The 25,286-nt window shown below is 47.6% G+C and overlaps 1 protein-coding gene and 1 long non-coding RNA gene across 3 annotated transcripts; both read right to left on the minus strand.

Moving 5' to 3' along the window:
• On the minus strand, nucleotides 649-17,811 carry ITM2C (integral membrane protein 2C). Its single transcript, XM_021396100.1, has 6 exons — nucleotides 17,655-17,811; nucleotides 9,350-9,487; nucleotides 7,701-7,889; nucleotides 6,994-7,104; nucleotides 4,055-4,205; nucleotides 649-2,884 (listed from the first exon to the last, which is right to left on the minus strand). The coding sequence occupies exons 1-6, from the start codon at nucleotides 17,766-17,768 to the stop codon at nucleotides 2,793-2,795; spliced, it is 795 nt and encodes a 264-aa protein (XP_021251775.1). The 5' UTR covers nucleotides 17,769-17,811; the 3' UTR covers nucleotides 649-2,792.
• Nucleotides 17,913-25,267, minus strand: LOC110398976. Of its 2 annotated transcripts, XR_002438787.1 has the most exons (3): nucleotides 21,753-25,267; nucleotides 20,813-21,032; nucleotides 17,913-18,385 (listed from the first exon to the last, which is right to left on the minus strand). It is a non-coding gene; the product is annotated as an uncharacterized LOC110398976 (long non-coding RNA). The 2 variants fall into 2 exon arrangements; XR_002438786.1 differs by lacking the exon at nucleotides 17,913-18,385 and having other exon boundaries at nucleotides 19,746-21,032.

The raw sequence follows: 25,286 nt of genomic DNA on the forward strand, positions 1-25,286 counted from the left end.
CAGGGAGACTGGCCAAAAGTGTAGTTCAGAAGTTGTCCTGAAAGGGCAATTGTAGTCACACGTGGTCAAAACAAATGAATTTAAAATTAATGGTAACAGCAGATCTTGCCTAACCATCTCTATTACCCTTCAAATGTTTAGCTAGGTGCAAAACTAAGACAGCAGTAGTGATGATGAAGAATATTCCAGGCACTGGTCATCAACAGCCAGAACATCCCTATTTCTTGCACTAATACTGAAACAGATGGTCCTAATAGGTGAACACTGAAATCACCTCCTCAGCACTTACTTTTTAGGACAACACATTTTGATTTTCACAGTAAGCAATCTCATGGCAGTGCATCACGCAGATGGCAGCTTTGTCCTCACTGACGTCTCCTCTGGAAGAGCCACAGGAATTTCCTGAGGCACAGACACAGAGGAACAGTGAGTGTATTTTCAAGACATGACTCCAGAAAACACCTTTGCAAGCTGCAGCATTTCCATCTTTACATCAGTCCAGGTTACTGCCTTAAGCTGCAGAACAGGCTTTGGCAAACGATTATTGTAGAATGCAAATCCCTTCTACAGAATTCCAGCAATGGAAAAAGCATCCAGGTATAGAAGAGGTCAATGCAAAAATGTGCTTTCATTACAAACAAACACACATTTTCTGTATCAGAGGTAAAAGATTTTATTATCCCACAGATGTTTCCTAAGAGGTAAGAGTTCCACCAGACAAAATATACAAAGCATTTTGTGCTTTCTTTCTAAACAACTGCATTCTCACCCTATGAAACAGCGACCACATTAGTTCATCTTAAAGAATCAGCGCTTGTCCTTACAGCTGCGGGGTTGCACAGAGTTAGCATATTCAATGACCAGTTAATTCATGCAGAATCAGAGGGAAGGGGAAAGGTCTGTGCGCTCATCTGAGTGCAGGCTTAGGTTCCCGGAAACAAAGAAATGCAGGGCATAAATTTACCAGTTTGTGGTACTTCCACCAAGCAAACCAATTCTCTGACTCTCATCATTCGCTTCACAATGAAAAGTTAGGGCTAATAGCAAGTTGTAGTTGGAAAAACACAGCTGTACTATAAAAGCAAATACCCCTCCAGCAGTGGGAAACTTTCCTCACCGATCTGCATGAAGCACATGGAATTCGACATTTCAGATCCAAATTAAAGCAGGAGACCAACACCTCCTCCTCTACCTGTTAAAATTTAACATTTATGGTTGACTCTACTTATATATATAAAAAAAATAATAATCTCAGCTTCTAAGGACATACTAATTGCTATTGTGTTATGTGATCATTTTAAGGTACTGTTTTGTTTTCATATAATTAGCTCACAGTATTACCAATAGAAGTTTGACTCTAAAATACATTAATTTTTTTTGGTCCTGCTGAGTTAATGATTGTTCTTTCATTTACTTTATCCTTTCTCTTCCTAAAACAACAAGCTCATTTCAACAGATGAACAAGTCCAGATTTGCTGAAAAACAATTAACAAGAATGTGCCAAGCTGTTCTTTCAAGCCAAAAAACTGCCTGCATTTTAAGAACCTAATTAGTTTTAACTATATTTATGGAACAGAGGGAAGAATATTTAATTACTCTGCAATTTTTCTTTCTGATGATCAATAGAGACGCTATTTTGTTCACACAAATTTTCTGCAGTATATTGATGCACTGACTGTTGCCTTGCATTGACACCGGCACTCCCATGGTGCCTACAGATGACATGACACACAGCTGGGCTACAGGAATTATGATCAAAACAGCTTTCTTCAGGGTTCTATGGGAATATGCTCTCAAAAAAAAAAATCTGTTTCTGCAGTTGCCAGTAACTACCAATTCTGCTGCTGATAACACTTTGCATGCAGGCACGGCACCCATCCGAGCACAGATGGGATCTTGACAGCTCAGGAAGATAGAACTATGTGAAAATAACTCATCTTCCAGACAGAAGGAGCTGGTCTGGAGAGGTGAGCTGAAATAAAGCACCCAGCTCCATCAGCAGCCCCTATACAGGACGTCAGCTGAGCTCTGGCAGCGTGTATTAAAGGCTCACCTCTACTCAGGCAAAGTGACGGCAGATGTGCTCAGGAGCCACAAGCAGACGCCACTTGCATGTTATACTGAAGGTCCAGGGAGGGTAGCCTGCCTGGTTCCAGGTATGCCACTCCAAATCAGCCAGGAGCTAGAGACAGAAACAAGGCATACGGGCTGCCTTCACTGTTTGAAAACTTGGTCTTCAGGGGGACAGCAAACTGTGAGCACCACAGTTCGGTGTGGATAGAAACCCTCCCTATACTGAGCTTTCTGAATCACCCTGTTTGTAGCCTCACATCTTATTCTTTGTCTAAGTCCATCTGATGACATATTCTGGTCATTACATCAGCATCAGAATGGTAATTCTCCTCCTGTAGTACACCTTCTGTCCCAGCCACACAATACTGCCAGCATGAAACTGCTCAGACAGGAAAAGAGCATCCATTTCCAGCATCCTATTCCTTGGCCACCCCTCCTACCCAAAAAAGATTCCCACCCTGTGGCCTGGAAGAGGTTGCATCCACTCCAAGGCCATCTGTGACTGCTGCATAAATTTAAGCCCAGCAAAAGATCTCAGGTAGGCATTAACAAGAAAAGAGAGGAGAATCAACTGTGAGGCCACGACAGACCCAAGGCTTTAGAGCTGCACAAGCAGGAGAGGGAGTAAAAAAAGTAAGACAGATTACCAAGTCTAAAAAGAGGGCTGAGAGCATGTGTGTGCAAGCAAAGCCAAGGAATGTTACAGCTGGACAGGGGCTTCATGATCTTTTGCAGATAACGGTTTCAACCACAAAAGTGTTTTCAAAGTGACGAATACGGTGGCAGTCCCCAGCCTCACGTCGACTGATACCTGGAAGGGATTAGAAGAAAGACAAGGAGAAAACTCAACCCATGTTCATTCATAAGAGCTGCTTCAAGTCAGGGAAAGAAAGCAGATGGGATGCAGTTGCTGAACTATAAAATGCAGGAACACAGCCCATACGGAACATGGCATAATCTCATCTTAGGAAGAACAGCCCCATTACCTAGGCCCTGGTCCTGCAGTAAGAGCTGCCATGAGCTGGGAAGCCACAGGGGAGCAGCTGGCTTCAGCTGACAGCATCTCAGTGTTATCATTGAGACCAGCAATCCTCACAAAACCAGAAGCCACAGGCTGCAACAGAGCCGAAGTGGGCTTTAAATCGTCATCCTCTGGCTGTTTGAATCAGCACATGCACTGATCCTGCCACAGCCTCAGCCTCTCTGGAAATCAGTGGACGTTCCCCATGTCCCTGTGCTGCAGGAGTTCATCTCCAGGCAGCAGCACCAGGCAGATACAGCCTGGCTGTGCCCTGCTGACAAACGGGACCATGCCAAGGCTGCAGCTCTGCACGGGGCTATGGGGCCTGCTCTGGGAAAGCAGCACGTACAGCCCCATACAGCTCCCAGACACCCTCAGCACCACACAGCTCACCCAGACAGACAAACCAAGAACAGGTTCATGTTTCAGATAAGGCTTAAAAATAAACAGATAACTACAAATACTGAAACAATTTTATTTTTTTTTGCAGCAACATTACCATCTGTATATAAGATACCTACTGTTGATTTTTATTAAATCAGTTTAAGGTGGTCTAATCTTCCCTCCTCACAACTTTTATCATATTATTAGGAACTTAATTAAAGGCAATTTGCAGATTTAACCTGCTTAGAGTAGCTGCCACTATCTGCATTAAGGAAATTTTCCCAATTGCACTGCTATTAGTTCAGCCCCAGGAGTCCACGTGTAAATGAACTACTGGCTCCTGCAAGTGCTTGTATTAATGTTTCTATTAGGCCAGTAGGTGCAACAATAGAAACACTGACCCATTTGCAGCAACGTTTGGGGTTCAGCTGAATGAGGTGGGAAACATCTCAAAAGCTCTGTGCGCTTCCACCCACAGGGAACAACCCCCTGTCACCCTGAAGCTGTTACAGCAGGAATAAGGGCTGGGATGCAGGGGAAGCAAGTTGGGGCAGTTGAGTGCTGCGAGGCTCTTACGTCTCCTGGTGCTCCTCCGCTTCAGCCTGTAGGTCTCCTTGCCACTGCACAGGCGGTAGATGAAGGAGCCGAGCTGCTCCATGTCGCTGACGTGCTCGGTCGCGATCATCTCCTCCTGGATGATGTACGTCTGAGGCAGGTACGTCCCTTTCTGAAATGACACAGTTTCCACCAAAATAAAGTGTGACCAGTGCCGTGATCTCCTGTTAAGAGGAGGTACTGCTAGGAGAGAGCCACCAGGGACTCGAAAAAGTGGGAGAGAGGAAAAGGAGGTACTGGGAGCATCCCAGGGATGGAGGCCACTGCTCTTGCCACAGGAAAGGGAGCTGCTCAGCAGTGAGGACTCTGCAAGTTGTGCCCAGCTTGGAGGTGCCTGGGGGCTACCTGGGCAATGGGCAGCCATGCTACAAGCACTGCTTGAACTAGGGGCACTTTTGAGCAGACTAGATGCTTACCAGGCCGTGAAGCAGAGCTTCATTTATGGTCCCTTTTGCCTAAGGTATGTCAAAGAAATAAAGGAACCGGCAGATTCTGTAAGAGGGAGCAATATAAGAGGAAAAGGCAAGCAACAGCAGCACCATTTCAAACTTCATCTCTTCAATTTCCATCACAGGATGGCTTAACTCCACAGAGACATACCTGGAAACACACTGCATTAAGTCAGCGCCGTGCTGCTGGGCTAGTGGAGCCTCCCAGATCGATACAGCTCTCTTTTAATGGTGGAGCACTAAACTATTAGTGGAAGTCTGTATTACACGAACACAACGGTTCTGCAAGAAATTCAATTACTGATTCTCAGTGGGACAGTGCAGGAGAGGGCACACGATACGTGCAGTTACAGTCGTGAGCCATCGTGTTAACACAGGGGACTGGGGCTCAGGATCTGCCACAGCTTTGGCACAGCTTATAGGCATACACACAGGCAATCCTGTCCTTCCACTGTTTTAGATTTAAATAGCTGTGGGAGCTGAAATAATCAGGAATTCTTGCTCCTCCATCACGGGACTGTGCAACAAACACGATACCATCAATCCTCTGCCAACAGTTTTAAGAGAACTAGAGCTTTGAACATCTCCACTGGGAAATTAATCAGGTTCTACAAAAGGCGTGGATCATCCATCATTTAACTAGGTCATCTCCAGCTTCCTGAGACTGCATGGTGGGGGCATCCATCCATCCTTTACTCCCAGGTACTCACGCAGCCCTGTTCACTGAACCATCACACAGAGCCGGACAGAAACCTGCAAGAAGCGGTATAGCTGCCATTTGCAGGCAAAACACTCGGACAGGAGAGGCCCAGTAAGGCATACACAGTGACAGCAGGCTGAGACCTGGGCCAGGCACAGCTGTGCCTGCAGGCTGAAGGGACCACGAGCAGGCAGCAGGCTGAAGAAAGGGCAAAGGCTTCACTGAGTGCCTGTGCTGCCAGAGAAAGCAGTTACAATTATTTGCTGCACTGAGGTTTGGTGCTAGAAGTAGGGTTGAAGCCACTGAACACCTTCAAAACTGAACCTGCAGCTGGAAATCGGTCTCATTCATGGGTGACTTGACTGGATTCAGGGGAGAAAAGCAAAAGAAGTAGCAAGGGGAGCAAGGACCAGCAGGAGCACTTCAGGGAAGGGCACACCGTCTCTGGGCAGCCTGCTCTACTGCCTCACAGCAAGAGACTTCTGTGAGCTTAAGACCAAGCTAAACACTCAAAAACAGTGTCTCTAAGGTGCACATTAAAACCTGCATAGACAGATCGGACACTTATCCATCCCAATAATCATGATGTTATTTAAACTCACATCTGCTCTGTACACTCTTTAAAGAATTAAGGTCATAATAGTCATAAAACCATTTTAACTGCATTTTTCTTCCCCCTTTAAATTCTATTTCCGATAAAGTATCATTTTCACTCCCTGCAATTTTATACCTGTTATTTGAGGACGTGACCAGCATTTCCAGTCTCCTAGTGTTTTTATGAGGCTCTGCTGTCAGCCTGTGCAATCCTCTCTTTTCCACTTCCCCCTACTGTGGGGACTGGTCACCCGCCATGGTAGCTGGTTTGGAGTGAGTAGTAAGTAAATGTGTGCTGTAGCCCAGAGGGGTTCCCAGCACAGTGAACAGATGGTCACAGTGCATGAGATCGTGAGGAGCGCTGGGAAACAAGCTGACAAGGACCAGAGATCAGGCATCTCTCAAGGCACAACCTTTCACCTCTCAGCTTCACCCCACAAAGTTCATCACACTGCACCTAGCAGCAAGGAACTGCAAGGAATTATGTTCTTTTTTTTCTTTTAAACAGGCCCTCACGGAAGAGAGTAAGAAAGCCAGGCTTTGTGCTTTGCTCTACCTTCTGCAGCCTTAAAAATCCTGGTCTTTTTCCTGCTGTTAAGATTTAATTGTGCTCTATTTTAAGGCTGTTTTCAGTCACTGCAATACACCAGCATGAGCTTCTGAACTGAACAAAACTGCCAGTACTAAACCCAATTAATGCCTATTGTGAGCAAAACTGCATTAGACCAAGAGCTGCATTTCAGCCCTCAGCATGGCAGGCGGAGCAGCCCGGATCACACCCCAGAGAGGGGTAAAAGCAAAACCCAGTGCTTCCCATGGGGCACAGAGAGCTCTGCAAAAGTAAAATGCAGCAGCAAGAGTGAAAGGAAGGCATTCTTTTCCTGTTGATTCCCCCTCTCAGTAAACACCAGGGGAAAGGAATCTGCTGCTTTCCTGTGCTGCACCGGTCAGGTTCATCTGTCACGCCTGCATTACTGTGCTGCCTGCAAAGTGATTGTTTCAGCTGCAACCCACAAAGGCTTTGCTCTGCATGAAGACTCAGCTCTGTCAGGTCCAAGGCTCACTTTCACAGACACTGTTTTCTGTTTCTGCTTCCCAAGAGCTTCCACGTGGCAGCCCAGAAAAGCACACAAAACAAAGCAGGACTGCAGCCGTACCTTCACGTTAACCAGTAGCTCCCACAGGTTGCGTGGAGGCATCACGATAGTGGTGTTCAGCTCGATGACGTAGCATTTATCCAGCGTTATGTCATGATAAGCTGTTAGACCCTGCGTTCCAAGCAGAGAAATTAACAAATTGAGCCCTTCTCAATGAAATATGGCTGTAAACATGGGTGAAAGGAGGCTGTGCAGGGCAGGAAGGAGGGAGGTATTGTTCACCAAACCAGAAGCACTGCAGACCGAAGCAACCTCAGTCCACTCTGGGGAAGCCCTCGGTTCTGCTCATCATGGGAGACGTTCTTGGTGAACATGAGTCTGCATTTTTTTGTCTGCATTTTCCCTCCCCTCCCCATGCACTCCTCGCTCCTTCTCACACAGCTGCAGGCACCAGCTCGCCTCTGCATGCCGTGCTGGTGGCCCTCACGCACTGCCCCCAGGAGCAGCATTCTGCCACGCACACCGTGCCCAGTCATCAGTCACTCAAACATTAAACAGCCAAAAGAAAAATTCAGGGAAGGCAGGAAACTGCCTTAAGCAACAAACTTGTCCAGCGACCTTCCTACCACGGCCTAACACACAAGATGAGCAGGTTGGAAAAGCTCAGACGCGGCCCTGAGAAGGAGGACAGCTCAAAATTAATCACTGTACGGATACGGGATAACAGGAACAGTCCTATGTCCAGAAAGAACCCAAGAGCCCCTTACTCGCTGGAAATCGTGGATGATATCCGCAGGGTCACTCCCTCCAAACTGGGGCACAGGGACATTGATTTGCTCATAGTTCTCCTCAATGTAAATCTTGACATCTTCATGCAGTTCCAGCTGCCCTTTGAATGGCGAATACAGCGAGTCTTCATAGAGGACGCCGCAGTGAAACACGCTCTCGCGGGGAAGCTGTGGGAATGAGATCCAGCTGGAGACAACACACATACACCCCACACCCCATTAACAACTACAGCAAAAACAGCAAAAACTAGGTAAAAATACCCTTTTTGAACAGGCGCTTGGGCACGTATTTCAAGGTCAGTCTGTTGGCCAGAGGACATTCTTGATGAAGGCAGTGCAAAACACCCTTGTGAAACAACCCCGCCTCCCTTCCTGCTGGCCAGATCCAAAGGGAACAAAGGATTCCCCGTGGGATCTCACAGAGGGTGAGCAGAAAGGTAAACTGTCTGTGGGCTCTTACATTTTGTGGCTGGGCTGTTCCACAGACACAGCTTCCAGAAATTGTGTTTTTCTGCATAAGGTATATAGGCTTGGAGCAAACAAAGCATCACTTCTAAAGGTACTCATAGCTTGTATGTGGTAAATGCACCGGGACAAAAAAAGGAGCCGCTGTTCTCCGGCACTCCAGAAGCACAAACTTGCTTGCAGCAAAATCCCTGCACTTGGGCCCACCAGATTAACACTGGTGCGTGGTGGAGCTGAGCAGCCCTATGGTTGTCATGGGGTTTCCAGATCAGACGTATGTGAGCACAAGTAATAAATAATTCATGCATCTTAAAACAAGGACTGCAAATTAATTTGACAGCATGAGCATGTACAGAGCAAGAAGAATATAAAAAGACAACACTGCTGAGTGGATAAGTGCTGGCTGAGCAGCAGAACGAGGTCTTCAATGCAAATTGATGCCTGGGGCTTCTTGGCTAAGCACTCAGCAAGCCACAGAGCCTAACAGTTTCCTCTTTAAAATGGGGCTGTGCTGTGTCTCCCTCCCCATGCCTTGACCCACTGCTGCTTACATCTACGGTGTTGCCAGCTCAGTGCCTCAACCAGGCAGAGCTTTGCAAAGCCTTCATGGAAAAAAGGTGCTGAATTTAACAGAGGATGTAGGCCCATCTGCCATTTCATCTCCAACTTTCTTTTCTATTCCTTGCTTGCTTTATTAATAGCAGCATCTATTTTTGTTATGCTCACAGAGTTTCTCTGTGCTACAGCCTAAAAAACTCACTGCAAAATGCTGCTTTGCCTTGCCTGTACCCCCTGCTCTCTCCCGGACTTGCTCAACCCCTACAATCAGCCAAGCTTTGAAAACTGGTTGACCGCTGACAGCAGTAACATCGGGTTTACAAGGCTGAACTTGCAGGTCATACTTTCATAGAGTTTTTTTTAAAAAAAAAAAAAAAAACAAGAGAGGGGAGGAGGAGGATTTCTGGAAGGCTCTTCCTGACAGCCAGGACAGATGAACCTGAGCCCACCACTTCCGACGTGCCCCATCTGCAGGGCCCAGAATTACAGCTCCCAAAATCCCCACCATGCAAAGCAACAAGCAGGAGCACAAATCAAAGGGCTGAAGCAGTTTGCTTGGCTGCTCCAGGCTGAGGAGCCAACCATCCTTCCCAGCTCACCCATACCTGTGTGATGAAGAAGTATCTGTAGACATACATTGATGCAAAGACCAAGCCGAGGAGCAGCACAAGGAGACCCATGGTCAGGTAGCACACCCCACTGAGCGATGACCTGCGGCCCTGCACCACGGGAGCCTGCTCCTCCTGTGAGGCAAGAGTGAGAGCGTCAGCCAGCTGCTGCCAAAGGAACCAGAAAATCACCAATGCACCACTTAAAGGCTGCACACAAGTTTGTGGCATGTGACTGAAGAACACAGGCAGAGTCCTGCAACTTGACTTCATATCTGGAAGCATTTTGGCAAGAGTAATGCACTTTATATGCATTTTCCTCTCTCTCTTACCCCCCTCTAAGTATAATTTTAATATAAATATATATGTGTGAACATACAAACATACATGTATACTTTGTTTCCTTACAACTGCTCAGAACAAAATCAGGCTTTGTTTCAGTGGTGATGAAGATCAACCAAAAAAGGAAATCATGAAGAACTGGAAGTGGGGCAGTCACCGTCCCTGGAGATGTTTGAGAGCCGTGGAGATGTGGCACTGAGGGACATGGTCAGTGGGCACAGTGGGGTGCGCTGGGGTTGGACCTGGGGATCTTAGGGGTCTTTTCCAACCTTAGTGATTCAATGATTCCTGCAGACAATCTTCCTCTCCAGTCTGTGATCTGAGGCATGTGATTAGAAAAACACTCTCCATAACAGCCAGAGATTGAGACAAGCTGGAGGAACAGATTTAAAAGAAAACAAGTCTCTCGTTCCTGAGATGCACTACTTCCACAGCCATGATATCTGCACAGAAAGAGATGCTTCTCCAGGGCAGCACAGCCACATCTGGCAGGGTGCTACAGGGGCTGAAGCCCCAAAGCCCCCAACCAGCTTTGTGGAGCTGCAGTTCCGGCACACCTCCAGCAGAAATTAATCTGTATGCATTTCCCCTTTGTCCCAGCTTTGGTGAGACCTGCAGCACACTGCCAGCTCCCAGTGCTGAAGGACTGGTGTTTAATCAGCTTGTTGCTACTTCTCCAGCAAACAAAAGAATGAGCAAGCTGAAAAATGAAGCATTTGAAGTTCCTCTCCTCTCTCTCCCTTCCCCTTCTCCTACAGATGAGGAGTGGCAATGGTGACAAGCCACAAAGAAAGGAAAATCACAATTCTGCAGAAGTTTAAAGGTTCTCTGACACGAGCGGCTCTGATGAGAGAGTCAAGCTGTATGTCAGGTGTTCCATGAAAACACATTTCCCCAGATAATTGTCATCAGAGAAACAGCGCAGCCAGTGGGGGTGGCAAGGAACAAGAAGCTCTGCTGCTACTGCTGACACTGAGGCATGGCTGAGAAAACGCTTAACGCTCCGTGAGAAAATCTCACCCTGAGGGTGCTGGGTTCCCGTGCTGGTAATGCATCACCTGAGCTCTGCATTTGGGAGGAGGTGGGGAAGATCCTCAGGGCTTTCCCTGGGGGAAGCTGTGATACACCAGGAAAAGATGGAAAAATAACCCTGCAAAACCTAACAGAGGAAGGAAAAGCTCAACAGCCACTTTTCTGATGGAGTGGCAATGAAGGTGGTGATGTTCACAGCGGTGTCAGGCAGGAACAATTAACTACAGCCCTGCGGTATATCGCATACAAACCAGCAGCACAAACCTTCAGCGAGATGCACGTCTCCTCCTCCTTCCACAACTGAAGGCCACCAGCCCATGTCACTAGGAGCAAACCGCAATTTACAAGCAACCACACATCTGCTGGCAGGGAGCTTTGGGTGGCGATCAGAATATTAACACGCAAGAACACTAACATCACCCAGCAGATGTTTACCAATATTTCACAAGAATTCATCAGCCAGATGCTTTTCTAGCAACAAGCCACCCTACCAGCTTTCTGCCTCAAAAACATACTTCTTTTTTTTTTGTCAAGAGGTGGCCATGGCCAGCACCCTGCAGGCTTCCCCTGTGCAACCTGTGGGAAAGGCACAGCTTGCTCTTCCTCCCTATGGGAAAACATCCATGTCCCAAGGAGAGGCTTTGCTCATCCGGCGTTGTGCTGCGGGCACTTCATCCCACCGGGCAAAGCAGAGGCAGCTCCAGCATGACCTGGACCCCCAGCTGCACTGAATTAGCTCCAGCATGCAGGGACAATCCCTTTGCAGACGCTCAACCCAGTGCTTGGCAGCAGGCAAGGGTGCGGAGTCCTTTTCTTGGATAGAACAGGATACTCCATATGCTTCAGCACTCTGCCTGCTCACAGGGAGGGCACAGGAGCAGAGCGTGGGCGGCAGGCACCCAGCTGGGAGGAGAAGAGGTTATGCTACAGACCATTTGGTAGAGGAGACTTCAAATCAGCCTGGGGGGGAAAAAAACACCCTAATTCATTCTGGGGATTTTCTTCAGAATTTCCAGACTTTCTGAGGCCACGGCAAAGGGAAACCATTCCGGCTGCAGAGATGGGGTTGGGAAGGGTCTGAGCCACCAGACCAGCTGCAGCTCCAGCCCTATGTGCTCAGGGAAGGCAAGAGCCCATAAGCATAGGCTGCAAGCTGCCTTTGGCTCCCCAGTGCCAGCAGCTGGCCTTCAGCCGCACCTTGCTCTTCCCCAGCCTGCACACAGGCCTCACATCCACACCAACAACTTTCTCAGAGCAAGGTCTGTGCAGACTCCCACTGGGACTGCTGTGTCTTTTTGAAGAACTTATCCTTCAAAAAAAATACACACAGAAGTCCTTGGAAGTCCTTGGCCATTGGAAACACAACCCCAGTGCGAGCCGCTAGCCATAACCCGATGAGCTGCCATCTTTCAGATGTTTTATGAGGGCAGTCTAGGCTTATGAAAAACAGATCTTCAATTCAACCTCTCTTCCTGACCGGTGTCTTGCTGGAGATGACAAAGTGCGGAAATGAAAGGTGCCGTGTCCTGCCTAGCACCCTCCTGACTCACATCACACCTCAGCACTGCTGGGCTCAGCGCACGCCCCTTTCCTGCTTTTTCAGCTTTTGAAGCGGCTCTGTCCGCCTCCCTTCATCAGCTGCTGCCAGGAGATCAAAACAACGCAGCGGCTCCTCCAGGAACACAGCTAAGGGTAGGCAGCTCCTCAGAGCTTATCAGTTTTCTCTTCTCCATTTCCTCCAGAATGACATCTAATTACACAGATAGAGAGACATCACAGCCATCACTTCGCTCAAAGTCTTCTCTCCTCTGGCTGCTCTGAGATTTGAGATATTCTCCCTCCATATTTATGCAACTTGCTATGTGTGTAAATGCATATATCCTTAACAATAACTTAATATCCAGCCTACAGACAGATCAGCTTGTACACATCTTGCTGATTAAAGGATGCATTTGTTGAGTTCTCCACGAACCATTTTTCCTGCATTTATGAAACACACAGGTTTCAAACCTTTCATTTCAGACATTGCGGGGCCTGATGAGCAGGGGACACAGCAAGTGTCTAAATGCACACCTTCAACAGGCACAGGAGCTTGGGGTGACTAAAAATAGATGTGATTTTGATGACTGACAAGAAATGATACAGAGTAAATACTCAAAGGGATGTAGTTTTGAGAGGAGCTCTAGCTGAAAGGCAGTAAAAAACGTCAGCCATCCACAGGAGGTGCTTGTTGCCTGCGCTCTTGATGTGAAGGATGCACTGACACAATTACAGCCACTGCCACAAGCAGCCCTGCCTTCCTCAAAAGAAGTGGGATCAAAATGTTAGAAACCCACATCAGAAAACCTAATTGATCTTGCTGTGTACTTCGTTTTGGCAACCAAAGCCCAAGACGGGAAAAGGAAAAATAATTTCAAGGCCTATACCTTCAGTGTGTGAAGTCCCATATTGATGGCAAAAATCAAATACTGCTTTACAGAACGTAAAGACCTGCAGCAACAATACCTCCATTGACTTCAGGTGCAAAAAAGCACAGCTCGCAGCTGGTCACTGCAGTGCTGACACAGGGCTATAAGCTGGTACTGAGTGACCCCTACTGGACTTGGCTTTGAGCATCACCCATCTCCAAGTGAATCTCACCAAAGCCACCATCCTGGGACAGGACAGGATGGCCCTTCCAAACTGACGGGCGTTCCTATGACTTTAGATCAGGAATGAAAATAATGCGTGTATGCATGCATATATATACACATACATATATATATATGTATACACATGTATACATATATATATATACATATATATATATGTGGCACACAGTTTCCAAGGCAACCAAAGTTCTGCGCTGTACTTGAGCAGCACTCGCGCGGGGCTGCACAGCAGCACTTCCACAAGGAACACAGCTGATGGCTTTTGGACTCAGAGATGCCTGGGAGCCAAAAAGGAGGGCTGTAATTAAAAGACTATCACAGCTGAAGGCAAAAGGTTGCCATAAATGAATCTAATCGCATCTTTAAGCAACAGCGCCGCATGTGACTAGCAACAAAGCCACCTGCCTCAGGAGTCACTCTGCAGCGCAGCAAATTAGAATATCAAAAACAACCACCAGCTAATTAAAAACCACAGCTTTGTTGCTATATGACAAAGGCAGCAGGACGTTAGAAACATGGCCCAGCACATGAGAGCTCCTGAGTGCTCAGTGGTCATCCCTTCCTTCTCCCCCTCCAACAAGAGAAACACAAACCTCCCCTTTCCTCCCTGTCCCATCCAATTTTTGAAGCAGGGGGACGTTTATCCTCCCCCTTTGCATAGGAATGAGGAATTCATTTCTATATATTTTACTTCTCTTGGCAGAGGTGCAACAACTTTCAGCTGGAGACTTTCCAGCCTCCCCCTTCTATTTCCTGGGAGTAAAACCACTCAGGGCATTAGCAGAGCCAACACAGCCTGTTGTAGAAATGAGGCTGTTCTTACAGGGCACGCAGCTGGAGACCTGCGTGTCCCATGGAATAGACAGGAGCAGAAACACATTAAGCTGCGCAGTTGCTCCAGTACAAAACACGCTGCCCAGTGATTACCTCTTCTTCCTGCAGCAGCGTACGAAAGCCCTGTCAGAGTCAGTCCTACTTGAAAATTCACCACAAAGAGACAGTATCTAGTTTAACAAACAGCAAAAGACAGGAGAACTTTGACTCTCTTCAGTTTTATTGCTCTAAGTTCAGCATGTGGCCGCAGCAGCAGGAGAGCTCTGCAAAGCAAATCCAGAGGATGGGTTAAGCAAACAAACAAAAGCCCAGACCCTACCACACAGTCCTCCCTTGTAGGCATGTAAATGTCACATGTGACCTGGGAAAAAAACACCAGCTCAGAAGCGAAAATGCATTTTCCATCCCCCACAATGTTTTTGGGTTTCTGTGTTCTTCCTGTGCCCAAAGCAGGTAAGCACAACAGCTTCTTCCACATGCAAAGCTACAGCGGCCTGGGTTCTCCTGCACCTGGGGAGAACATACATCTCCTTCAGATTTCATGTTTCCACAGCTGCAGCTCTGCAGTTTACATCTCTGCGATGAAGGAGAGCCATGTGTTTCCAAATTCAGTCCCATTTGTACTGTGTCTGCTAGAATTAGCCATTCCCTCTTCTTTCACTTTTAGTCAGACCCTTTGTCATGTTCATCTGGAATACGACATATTAATGCCTGGAGTCCAGTAAGAGATCCAGGTCCCGCATTTGACTGGAGCAAACCCTGGAGGAGTCCAGAGGTGTTTTACCAGTTCAGACCGTTTCCTCCCCTTCCAAGCACCCCCAAGGCAGCAGCAGTGCTCCCTTCAGCCCACGTGGGTAGCAGAAAGGCCAGGGACAACCTGAGGCACTGGAGCATAGGCTGGGGCAGCAAGGAGGCTGAGAAACCCCACGGATGGTGGGACTGCGGAGCTCCTCCCCCCATTTCTTATCATTTACCCCTCGTGAAGCAGAAGACTTTAATGAAACCCAATGAATCACAAATGCTCAGAGAGTACATGCCAGAGCCATTAAAGGCACGGCAGATATATACATTTCCATTCCAGACTCTAAATCTGGAGTTCAATTAAAACTCACTGAATGCTATTATGTATCTGAGAAGATATTTTCCAACAAATACAACAAATCATGTTACTGACTGCATAGCCTCAGGCTACCTTCTGCCTGAGGATGCTACATCCCCCAGCTTCTGCTAATGACAACAAGATTCCTTCTTTTATAAGAAGTTGCAACTTTAACAAGTTGCTATTGCCTCTAAGTCACATTAATTTTCTGACTGAAGTTAACTTGTATCTTCTGTTCAATTCACTCCAAGCTGCACAGCAGATGAACACGAGGCTCATCACATGCCAGCTTGCTGTCAGGAGCCCTCACCTACTGCTCTGTGGGACACAGCACTATCGCAGCCATCTTCCCACCCGCACATCTCTGCATGTACCAAGCACCTGCCAAAATTCACAGCCTGCGGAAGCCGCTGCTGAATCATTTCCCAGCTCTGGCTTCTATTGCTGGGATTGAAGTTGCGAGATCAAAGAGAAAAAGGAATGCAGAGCATCTTGTTTGCATGTCACCAGTGCGATTTTGCTGCAAGGCAGCTAGAGCAAGAGACACGACAGGAACTGTTGGCAGCAGGAGAGGGCATGGCAAGAGAGTCAGGCTCCGGCACGATCAGCCTCGCAGGCTGGAGCTTTTACTGGGCAGCACACCCCTCGGTCCAGATGTGCACCAACTACACCCAGAAGGCCATTACTGAAGAATCCAGCATCATATATAACCTCAAAAATATCTTCCAGAATAGGCCACCCTGTTGGTGGGTGCAATCCCTGACACTCTCCTGTCACCAGCTCACCACCACCTGCTCCTGCTCTTCTGTCACAGGCTTATCCTGTCCCTCACCTGCCCTCCTGCTGGAATAAAGGAATCGTTAGAGTCTTCCTTTTAAATTCACATTTTAAAGTTCCTTTGTAGATCTAGCGGGCTTAAAAGAACAACACGGTGCTCCCTAGGAGGCAGAGAAACACTCAAGGCAATGAAGAGAACCCACAGTACTGAGCTGGGCATAGTGGGGATGGGTGAATGGTTGGATTAGACAATCTTAGCGGTCTTTTCCAACCTTAGCGATTCTATGATTCTATATTTGCTACCTAAGTCAATTTCCTCCATCGGTCATAATCTGAATCAGAAGAACTTTGGTTGCTGGGATCTGGCAGCACTCATGATGGAAATACGCTTCTGCTACCTTGACTTCCCGTGTCAGTACTCCTGTTCTCACTCTGCTCATCAGAAGCAGCCAGGTCCCTGAGCTCGTGCAGCATCAGCAGAAGACAGCTCCCACCACAGGGAGCGGGCTGAGGGCAGCACCTGGGACTGGGACTGGTGCAAGCCTTGCTTCCAGGCTGCCCACAGGGCTGCCTCCAGGGGCAGGAAGAAGCCTACCACTGCTTTTGTCCTAATGAGATGCAACCAAGACCAGAAATCACTTAGAGAACGCAGTCAGCCACGTTCCCCATTGCAGGTTCTGTGATGGATTCTATGAGCAGGATTAACATCAGATTGAGTGCTCAGACACTGACAGTGCAGTTAGGAGAGCTGTGAGCATGCCAGCTCGTGACGTGGGAGATCACGGGGGTGTCAGTGACCTCATGAACTCCTCTGAAGCTGAGCGACCCTCTGAGGAGCTCCCTGTAGCAGGGAACGCCCTGCAGCGCTGCAGGAACAGAGCAAACCCATGGCTCCCCATAGGGTTTGGGGCAGGGAGATATCAGGATTCAGTAAGTGGTCAGACTGTGCACACAGCTCAATGCATCTCAGAACACAGAAGTGCACCTGTCCTCCTGCATCAGCCGGGGCTGCCTCAGGCCCCAGCCATGGGCACCAGCACCCGCTGCCCTTCAGCAGCCCTCACCCAACCCAGCAAATTCAGCTTCTGTGCATCAACTGGAACTGCAAATCAGCTGAAACAAGCTACGCGTTCTCTCATTCTTCGCTTTTCATCTCGTCCCAGCCGCTCCTCTCCACGCCAGCCCTCAGACTTTGGAGATTTCACAACCTGAAATCCAGCCACGACTGCCAAACCCCAAACCACAATCGCCAGAGCAACAACCCCGAACAAAGGACGTGCTCGGGGACCTCGGGTCCACGCTGCCCACGGATGGCAGATCCACAAAGGGCTGCACGTACCCCACCCCGTCCCTTTCCCACGTCCCAAAACTTCCATCCCCGAAGCACACAGGCCGACATCCGCACATCCTGACGCTTCCAGGGCAGCCCTTCCAGCAGCCGCGAGCTTCGAGCACAGACCGGACCTCAGGCGCGCACCCCGAAGTTCGCTTCGCACACCGCGCACCAAGCGCCGCAAAGACGGACAACCCAACCACCGCGGGGTCCCCCGCCCCGCCCTGCACTCACGGCGCCCGCGGGCAACAGCACGGCGCCCGCCGCCCCATCGCCCCCCGCTGCCTTCTCCTTCTCCGGCTCCGGCTTGAGCGCCGCGGGCGGCTGCTGGACGCCGATCTTCACCATGGCCCCGCGCCGCCGCCGCCGCCGCCGCCGGTACCGCCCCGGGGAGGCGCCGCTCCGCCCGCAGCCCCGCCGTGCCCCCGCCCCTCCCGCAGCCCCGCCGCGCTCCCGCCCCGAGGGCCCGGCGGAGGTCCGCTAGCCCCCGAGGAGCACCGCGCCCGTGCCCGGCCGAAGGAGCGCACGGCACGGAGCAGAGAACAAACGCTGACAGTTTTGTTAAGACAACGAAATGAGGGAAAAAAACATTAAGGAAACCCTCTCAGCGGGGCAGACGTAGGCAGTAAGGAAAGCAGCAAGCTGTCGGTGGTAAAACACAGCAATACCCTTACATCGATTTCATCCACTAAAACACAGTATTTATTGATAATGAAGTCATTATGAGCATTTTCTTTCGATCCAGAAAGATTCATTATGCGACTGAGTGCTTTACATCATGTTACGAACCAAGCCATTGATAAATCAGTGCCAAATTTTGTTTGCAAAAGGCACCTTTGGCTACGATTCAGAGTTGACTCACCAAGACTGCACACAGTGCTGACTTGCCATTGTTTGGTGCGTGGGGCTGCGCAGCCCTCCCAGCATCCTGCTGCATGGTAATGCATCGGGACTGCAACTTCACCCTGCACAGAGAGAATTTCCAAAGCAGCACTTGACTGCAGGAGCTCAGACCGAGTCAGTACAGCACTGAACTGCCACCAAGAGCATTACAGCCACATCCAAACACCTCGCACTGACCATGCAAAATGAGAGACTCCGATTGCTAACTGCAATAATAACGGTTGTCCTAAATGATGTTGCTGGATAGAGCCAGGAAGCACCCAGAACAAGAGCAGAGGGTCAGAAATCCCCGTGCCCTGCTCCACGCCACCAGTGGCTGATCCCGCTCTCTGCCATGGGATGTAGCCCGGTCCTGCCCTTGTTAAGGCTGCTCTGCTCTTCCTGGTAGATGGCTTTCAGTACAAGAAATGCACAGAGCACCCCACTCTCACCATAGAGGAGAGATATAAACCCAGCACAGGGAAAAGCGACGTGAAAGCTCTCAGTACATCTGGATAAGCAGCAGAAAAAGCTTGATGCACAAATCTTTAAGTTTAAAGTCAACAGATGGAGAAAATGGGGTTTTCCTCTTTCCATTTGTGGCCAATTTCATCTTCCAAATGGCAAGCAGCATTGATCAAACATGCCAGAGTGACATTAGAGCGTGTGCTGGGGGCCTCCTGCTCACAGCTTGCACCAGGCACGTTATTCTCCATACAGAGGCCCCAGCCGATGGCCTGCCGCCCTGCGTTAATGGAAGCACGCACAAGTGCCCCAAGCAACACACCAGTTCCACTGTTTGTGAATAGAACTGGAACACCCCGAACAAAACTGGCAGCACTGGCGGGGAAGGCAAATTATTATCCAAATCACAGAATCATAGAACAGTTTGGATTGGAAGGGACCTTTAAGATCACCTAGTTCTACCTGCCCTGCTATAGGCAGGAGCTTCATGGACTCCAGCTGGTCACTGATGTAGGGTCAACACCCTCTCCCCTTCTCCCCTGCCTGTCTTTCCTAAAGACTTTATACCCATCTATTCCTACATCCCAGTCATGAGAGCCAGCCCACCACGTCTCAGTGATGCCAATGACATCTTAGCCCTGTAGACACACGCATGCCTGCAATTATTTTTGCTTGTCCTCCACACTTTGTGCATTAGTGTACAGGCAATTAAACTGGGCTCCCATTGAGGCTGATTTACCAGTTGGAGTTCCCTTATCCTGCACCTTGGGTGCTGCTTTCCTGGCCTGTGATCCTCCTACTCTAGGCTAGGGCATCCATTACCGTCATCAGCCTCAAAATCGGATGGTTTGAGGATCCCCTCTCCCAGCAATTCTAATTTAAAGCCTTCCTGATTAAACTGGAAATCCAAAATATGTATTTTTAAAATGTAGAGGAAGACATCCAAATGTTTATAAAACAAGTCAAATCAAACACTAAACACTTTAAGCATCTTTATTTACTTAATGTTTTAGTGCTTAGTAACAGTCACAACCATGTCATCCCGAGGCATCTCCTGATTTCAATTACATAGCTGGATAAATGGCTTCCTTTGCTAGCATTATGAAAAACCATCCTACTTGTCATATGCCAAGTTTCAGGCTAAAAGAATCCTTCAATAGGAAATCTCCTCCAGCTGTTGGCCTGTTAGTCTGAGCCTTAGAGGATGAGCACTGACAACGAACCCAAAGTTTCTCACCAATACAGCTTAACAATGGTGACTCTCACCTTGCAGTGGAGAATTGACATGTAATTTATAACACTCCTCAGTCAAATCTACTGTCATTTCCATTATTAATCGAGCACATTTCACTTTAAAGCTGCCACCTTACTGACTTCATTAAAGCCATTTGATATTTTATTAGACCTTGATAACAGAGTTTCCATCTCTTGCATGTAATTAAGTTGAATCCCAGGAACAATTTACTTGACTGATCTTTCATTAAGCACAGCAGCATGATAGTACTTCTGAAGTAATGGATCAGTGGCAATTTTATAAACCTTCATTACAGAAGGTGTCTGCTACCTTGTCTCTTTTCAAGTTCCAACAGTGTACCACTTCACATAGAAAAAAACCAAATGATTAAAGAGAGAGCATAAGAAAACTGCCTTAATCCATGCTAAGCCAGCCAGAATCTGTATGCCTGTTACTGGGCTGCATCTATTTCAGAATTCAACCTGCTGTATTAACAGTCCATAACTGTATCAGGCTGGAAGAAAATGTGAATTTTGAAGTCATTCGGCTTTCCCACTGCAGTTCCAGTAAGGGATTGTATGGGATAGCATGCTGTAAAAATGAACACGGCATTCATTTTCCCTTTTTTTGCCACACTGCTAAGATATCAGCTGGGCAGAAAGCACAGATAGAGGTTGGGCTAAAAAAAAATGAAATAATCACTCTTAAAGGAAGAGACTACAAAAGGAGAGGATGCACTGATGGGTCTTACTACTCTTTGTACAATCTACTTCTAGTTACCCCACATAACTGCAAGAGGCAAAGTAATTACCTGCAGCCAAAGGCAGAGAATCAATGCAGCAGTTTCCATGGAAAGTTACAGTGCTCATCTGTAGCTGAACAGAGCTGAATGCTGCCATTTGTGGGAGGGCACGCTGCACCCAGCTGGAGATGCACGTCTGCCCCTACTACAGCTCTCAAAGATTGAGTCTTTTGTTCCTTCTCTCCTCTTCTTGGAGATGAAACTGATGGTTAGGCAGCAGCAGGATACACTGGGCCAACAAGGAAGGTGAAAGGAAATGTATTACCATTATGTACTTCACAATAACAGGTGAGTAATTTTCTCCTAATAGTAAGAATTATCCTAGATTAATCTCACTCCTGGAAACGGACAGGCTCCAGGTCCCTCAGATGTCCCTCTTTATAAATTCTAGTCTACAAGAAGCTAACACTTATCATCCATCAGTCATTATCTAAAAAAAAATAATAAAAAAAAGACATTTTAAAAAGGATGCACAATTGATTTGACATGAACCACTACAATAAATCAACCATTGTGGCGGCCAGAGCCAGGATGCTTGTTGACATTTGGTTACCTACTGTCCATCAAAAAACCCTAATAGGTGTATGTGAAAAAGTGGGGAGGGATGGTGAGAAAGGAGGAGAAAATGTGGCTTGGCGGCAGCACTCTAGCCCAAGTCTGAGGAAGCCCAGGAAGCAGGAAAGCTCTATTTGTTACCTTCACATTCGAATGCAAGTGTTAACCCAAAGACTACAACCAAAAGTAACAGAAATGGAGTGTAGGGGAGATGCTGGTTTAAGATGACAAAAGACATGGAACAAGCTTTAGGAAGTGTTGTGGCACAGTGCAGCTGAGGATCAGCTCCACAGAGCTTAACTCCAAGAAAAAGCTCAATCCTCCCCCAGTTCCCAAACAGTGCAGGAGGAGGGCCTTCAAGTACAAGAGATGTAATCTCAGCTCTTCACTTTACCTTTTCATTCACCTCGCTTCAGCCCTCTATTCAAGAACAAGACTTGTACGATGTTGAAGGAGGCCACTCAGTGTGGAAACGCACAGGGCACGTGTCTTCTCTGGAAGCAACAAGCTGAACCAAAACCCCGTTCTTCCTGCCAGGGACCTGCAAGAAAAGGGAGTGGAAAGGGGTCTTGGGAGGCTGGCTGATCCCCCTACCGTAAGGACTAATATCACAAAGCCATCAGGTGTTTCTTTTGTAAGGAGCTCAGCCAAACTGGAGCCAACAGACCCTTCACACAGAGTTACTTGGTACAGATGCATCGTAACACCAGTCTTGGATGCAGGCAGTGAAGCACCACTGACTCCAGTTCCTATGGTGTCAGGTGCCTGGCTTCACGTAAATGTGCCTGTAACTACAGTCCTGAGTGCAACGCACATTTTAGTCAGCTACAGAAGGGCCAGGTAGTTTCAAGAGGTGTGTATTAGCCTACACCCCAGCTTTCTTCAACTCCTGTCCATGAATCAAGCAAGTATGATACCATGAGGAAAGGCCACCCCACCTGCCAGCCTCAGTACGAGTCTCTGCCACATTGCTTGCCTGCAAACCACTGCCTCAAAGCCAGCTAGGACAACAGCAGGCAGCTCTCCACCTTTGTGACATGAGCTGAGCACTTACCACAAGCCAAAGAAATGCATCCAGCCCTCCACTGAACTGATCAGATACGCATAAAGCTCAAGTGGAGCTGTTAGATTGGTTTCACTGAGCATTAGATACAAGGTGGAACACACAACAGTCTGATCCAATCTATTTCTGTTTTCTTCCTGTTATCTCTCAGCTTTCCTCTTCTTCCAAGGCAGCAGCCAAATGAGCCAGAATGGTATCACTAACCTTTGTTTCCACTGCAGGGCTTGCTATGAGCGAGCGAGCTTGCTCAGCCTGGGTAAAACAACACACTGATGAGAAAGGAGCATGACACTGAATATCACCATCAGTTCTCCAGAAGACACTAGGCAGGCAAGAAGGCAAGAAAAGGTGGTCTCTCTCAGGGAGCTTGGCTGCTGAAAGCTCAGAATGAAACACTGCGGTGTTTTGTGACAGCCATGTCCTCTGAGATGACTCTGCTCTGTCTCTTCAAATAGCAGATCATGATGAACATCTCAGGGTTTTATGTTACATGCCTGGAAAATTACCATTATCTTGAATCCAAAAGGGATGAAGTATCACAGAACACTGTAATGCTATAAATAATCCTTAGGAGATAGAAATTTCAATATTAACAGGCTGGAGGACTGAGCAAGAAAGAGCCTGAATCTCCTTTTGTACCTATTTGCCTCTTCTGTATTTACTGAAATTAGTGGCCAGTGTAGGGTCACTGCACAGAGCACAGCAGGCACCCTTGCATTTTTTTTGCCCTGGTTCCTTACCTTCTTTAGGTACTTCTTTTTGGTTTCTTGCCTTTGAACCCAGTACTGAAAATACACATCAGAAAGAAGCAGCAAAACAAAAGCATCAAACCCACTGCCAGCATGTCAGATAAACACGCAGACAAAAATGTCACACTGGGAATCCATGCCAGACAACTGCTTGGACATCCTCAGTTTGGCCTTTTTCACTTGCGAAACTGCCAGTACTTTGTTTGTCATACCAAAGCCACTGCAAATTGGATCACACAGGAAGAATCTGCCATCCCTCCCAGCAACACACCAACATACCCCGAACATAATACTTAAAAAATCTCTGTATTGCATGGCTGACAAGGAGTTTTCATTGCAAGAGACAGGGATGCTTCTGTTTATAGCATCAGCACCTACTATACAAATTCAAGCTCAGAGTTGGCAATAGGCAAAAACTGATCTAGCCTATGCTATGCAAGTATCCTCTGTTCTGCAGCACCAACAAAAAGCCAAAACAAGCAGATCCAATCACAAATAACTGTAATGCTCCTACTCAGAAGGTCCCAGGGACGAAAGAACAAAATAAGATTCAAGAGGACCTGCACCAAAAATAGTGTTCTTTCAAACCCTGAGCGCAGAAATCTATTTCCAGGGTAGCTGACTTCTCTGAACTCAGAGGCCTTCCACCTCCAAGGCCAGCTGCCTGTGCACAGCACTCAGCAGCGCCCAGGTACTCACTGAAACTGCCTGGTAGGCATCTGCCCAGGAGCCATTTCACCTCCCCTATGAGAAGAAAATTACCAAGAGGAAAAAGGGTACCAAACTTTATATTTTGTTCTAAGTAATGGGAGTAATCTACCCACTCTCTCCTCGTACTCACCAGCTGAAACACACTCAAGTGTTAAAGAAGCTGAAGGCAAACACCCGGTCTAGGTACAGAGCCAGAAGCATTACCTACTCCCACCTATTACAGTTGCTCCTTTTTCCTTTATTTCTGTTATTCACTATTGTAGACAACTTTAAGATAAAGGTACTAATTCAGCTGACAACATGGAGCTTCAGTTTATCTCCCACAGGATTAAGGAAAAGCAGCTGTCTTTCCTTAGGGGAAAAAAGAGGGTTTGTAGCTACTCACTCCTATTTACAGTGCCTGTTACACTCCTGTGACAGGGCTCCAGATCTGTGAACAAAGCTGCAGCACCTGGGCCTACTGATGTTACTGACCAGGAACTGAGACCTAGGCCCCTTGCAGAACGCAGCCATAAAGGATGTTTCCTCAGCCAACTTGCCAGAGCAGCCATCTGCCTCCTAAGGGACAGATAAAGGAACATTCAATGGTGAAACATTCAGAAGAAGGCTGCTACGAAACCTCTCTCAAGCACACACACACTTTACAGTGTTGCTGTTTCTTCTAAAACTGGCCTATAATCTCACATGACATGCAGGGCAGCCCTAACTGATTAGAAGAGACTGCTTCATTAGGTCAACTGGATGCCATCACAATTAGGAGGCAATAGTGCCAATGGATAAAATATAATTAGATTAGCTTTGATCCAGATAATCACAAGGACTGGTAATCATACTGCTAAAGCAAGCTCTCTAAGTAATCTTCTTGTCCCCATACACACCTTCACATTTTCCTGCCCGGGGGCGAAGGCAACACAAATGAAATACAAGCAGATGACAAACTATGCTGCAGTCTGCTCCTCTGTCCACCTTCAAAGCCAGATGACATTATGACTTTGTCTTGGTCAAGTTCTTAATGCACATTTCAGCCATGCTCCACTTCACAGTAAGCCTAGAGTGCTCTGGCTAAGCAGAACCAAAGTTGGCAGTCCAGTTTTTAATCATTCAGGGTTTTTCATTTTGTTAGGATTCTTCCTGATTTGTACTCATTCTCTTTAAAATCTTTCACAGAGCACAGGCAGTCAGGAAGGCCAGCTTATGGAGGACAGACATACCAGTTGGTTTCCTCACAGATCATAACATTGTCCTTGCTCCAAGCTGTTCTGCCAAGAGGAACTGTCATGGTTTTGTGATTTTCGGTTATTGGTATTCCACATCATAACATCATGTAGTGGACATACCTAGTTCAGAAGAGAAGGACTACTACAGTCCCCACGGTACTTTGCTCCTTTGTTACCATTTTCCAGCC

This window comes from Numida meleagris, chromosome 4, assembly GCF_002078875.1.
Source record: "Numida meleagris isolate 19003 breed g44 Domestic line chromosome 4, NumMel1.0, whole genome shotgun sequence".
Lineage (NCBI taxonomy): Eukaryota > Metazoa > Chordata > Aves > Galliformes > Numididae > Numida > Numida meleagris.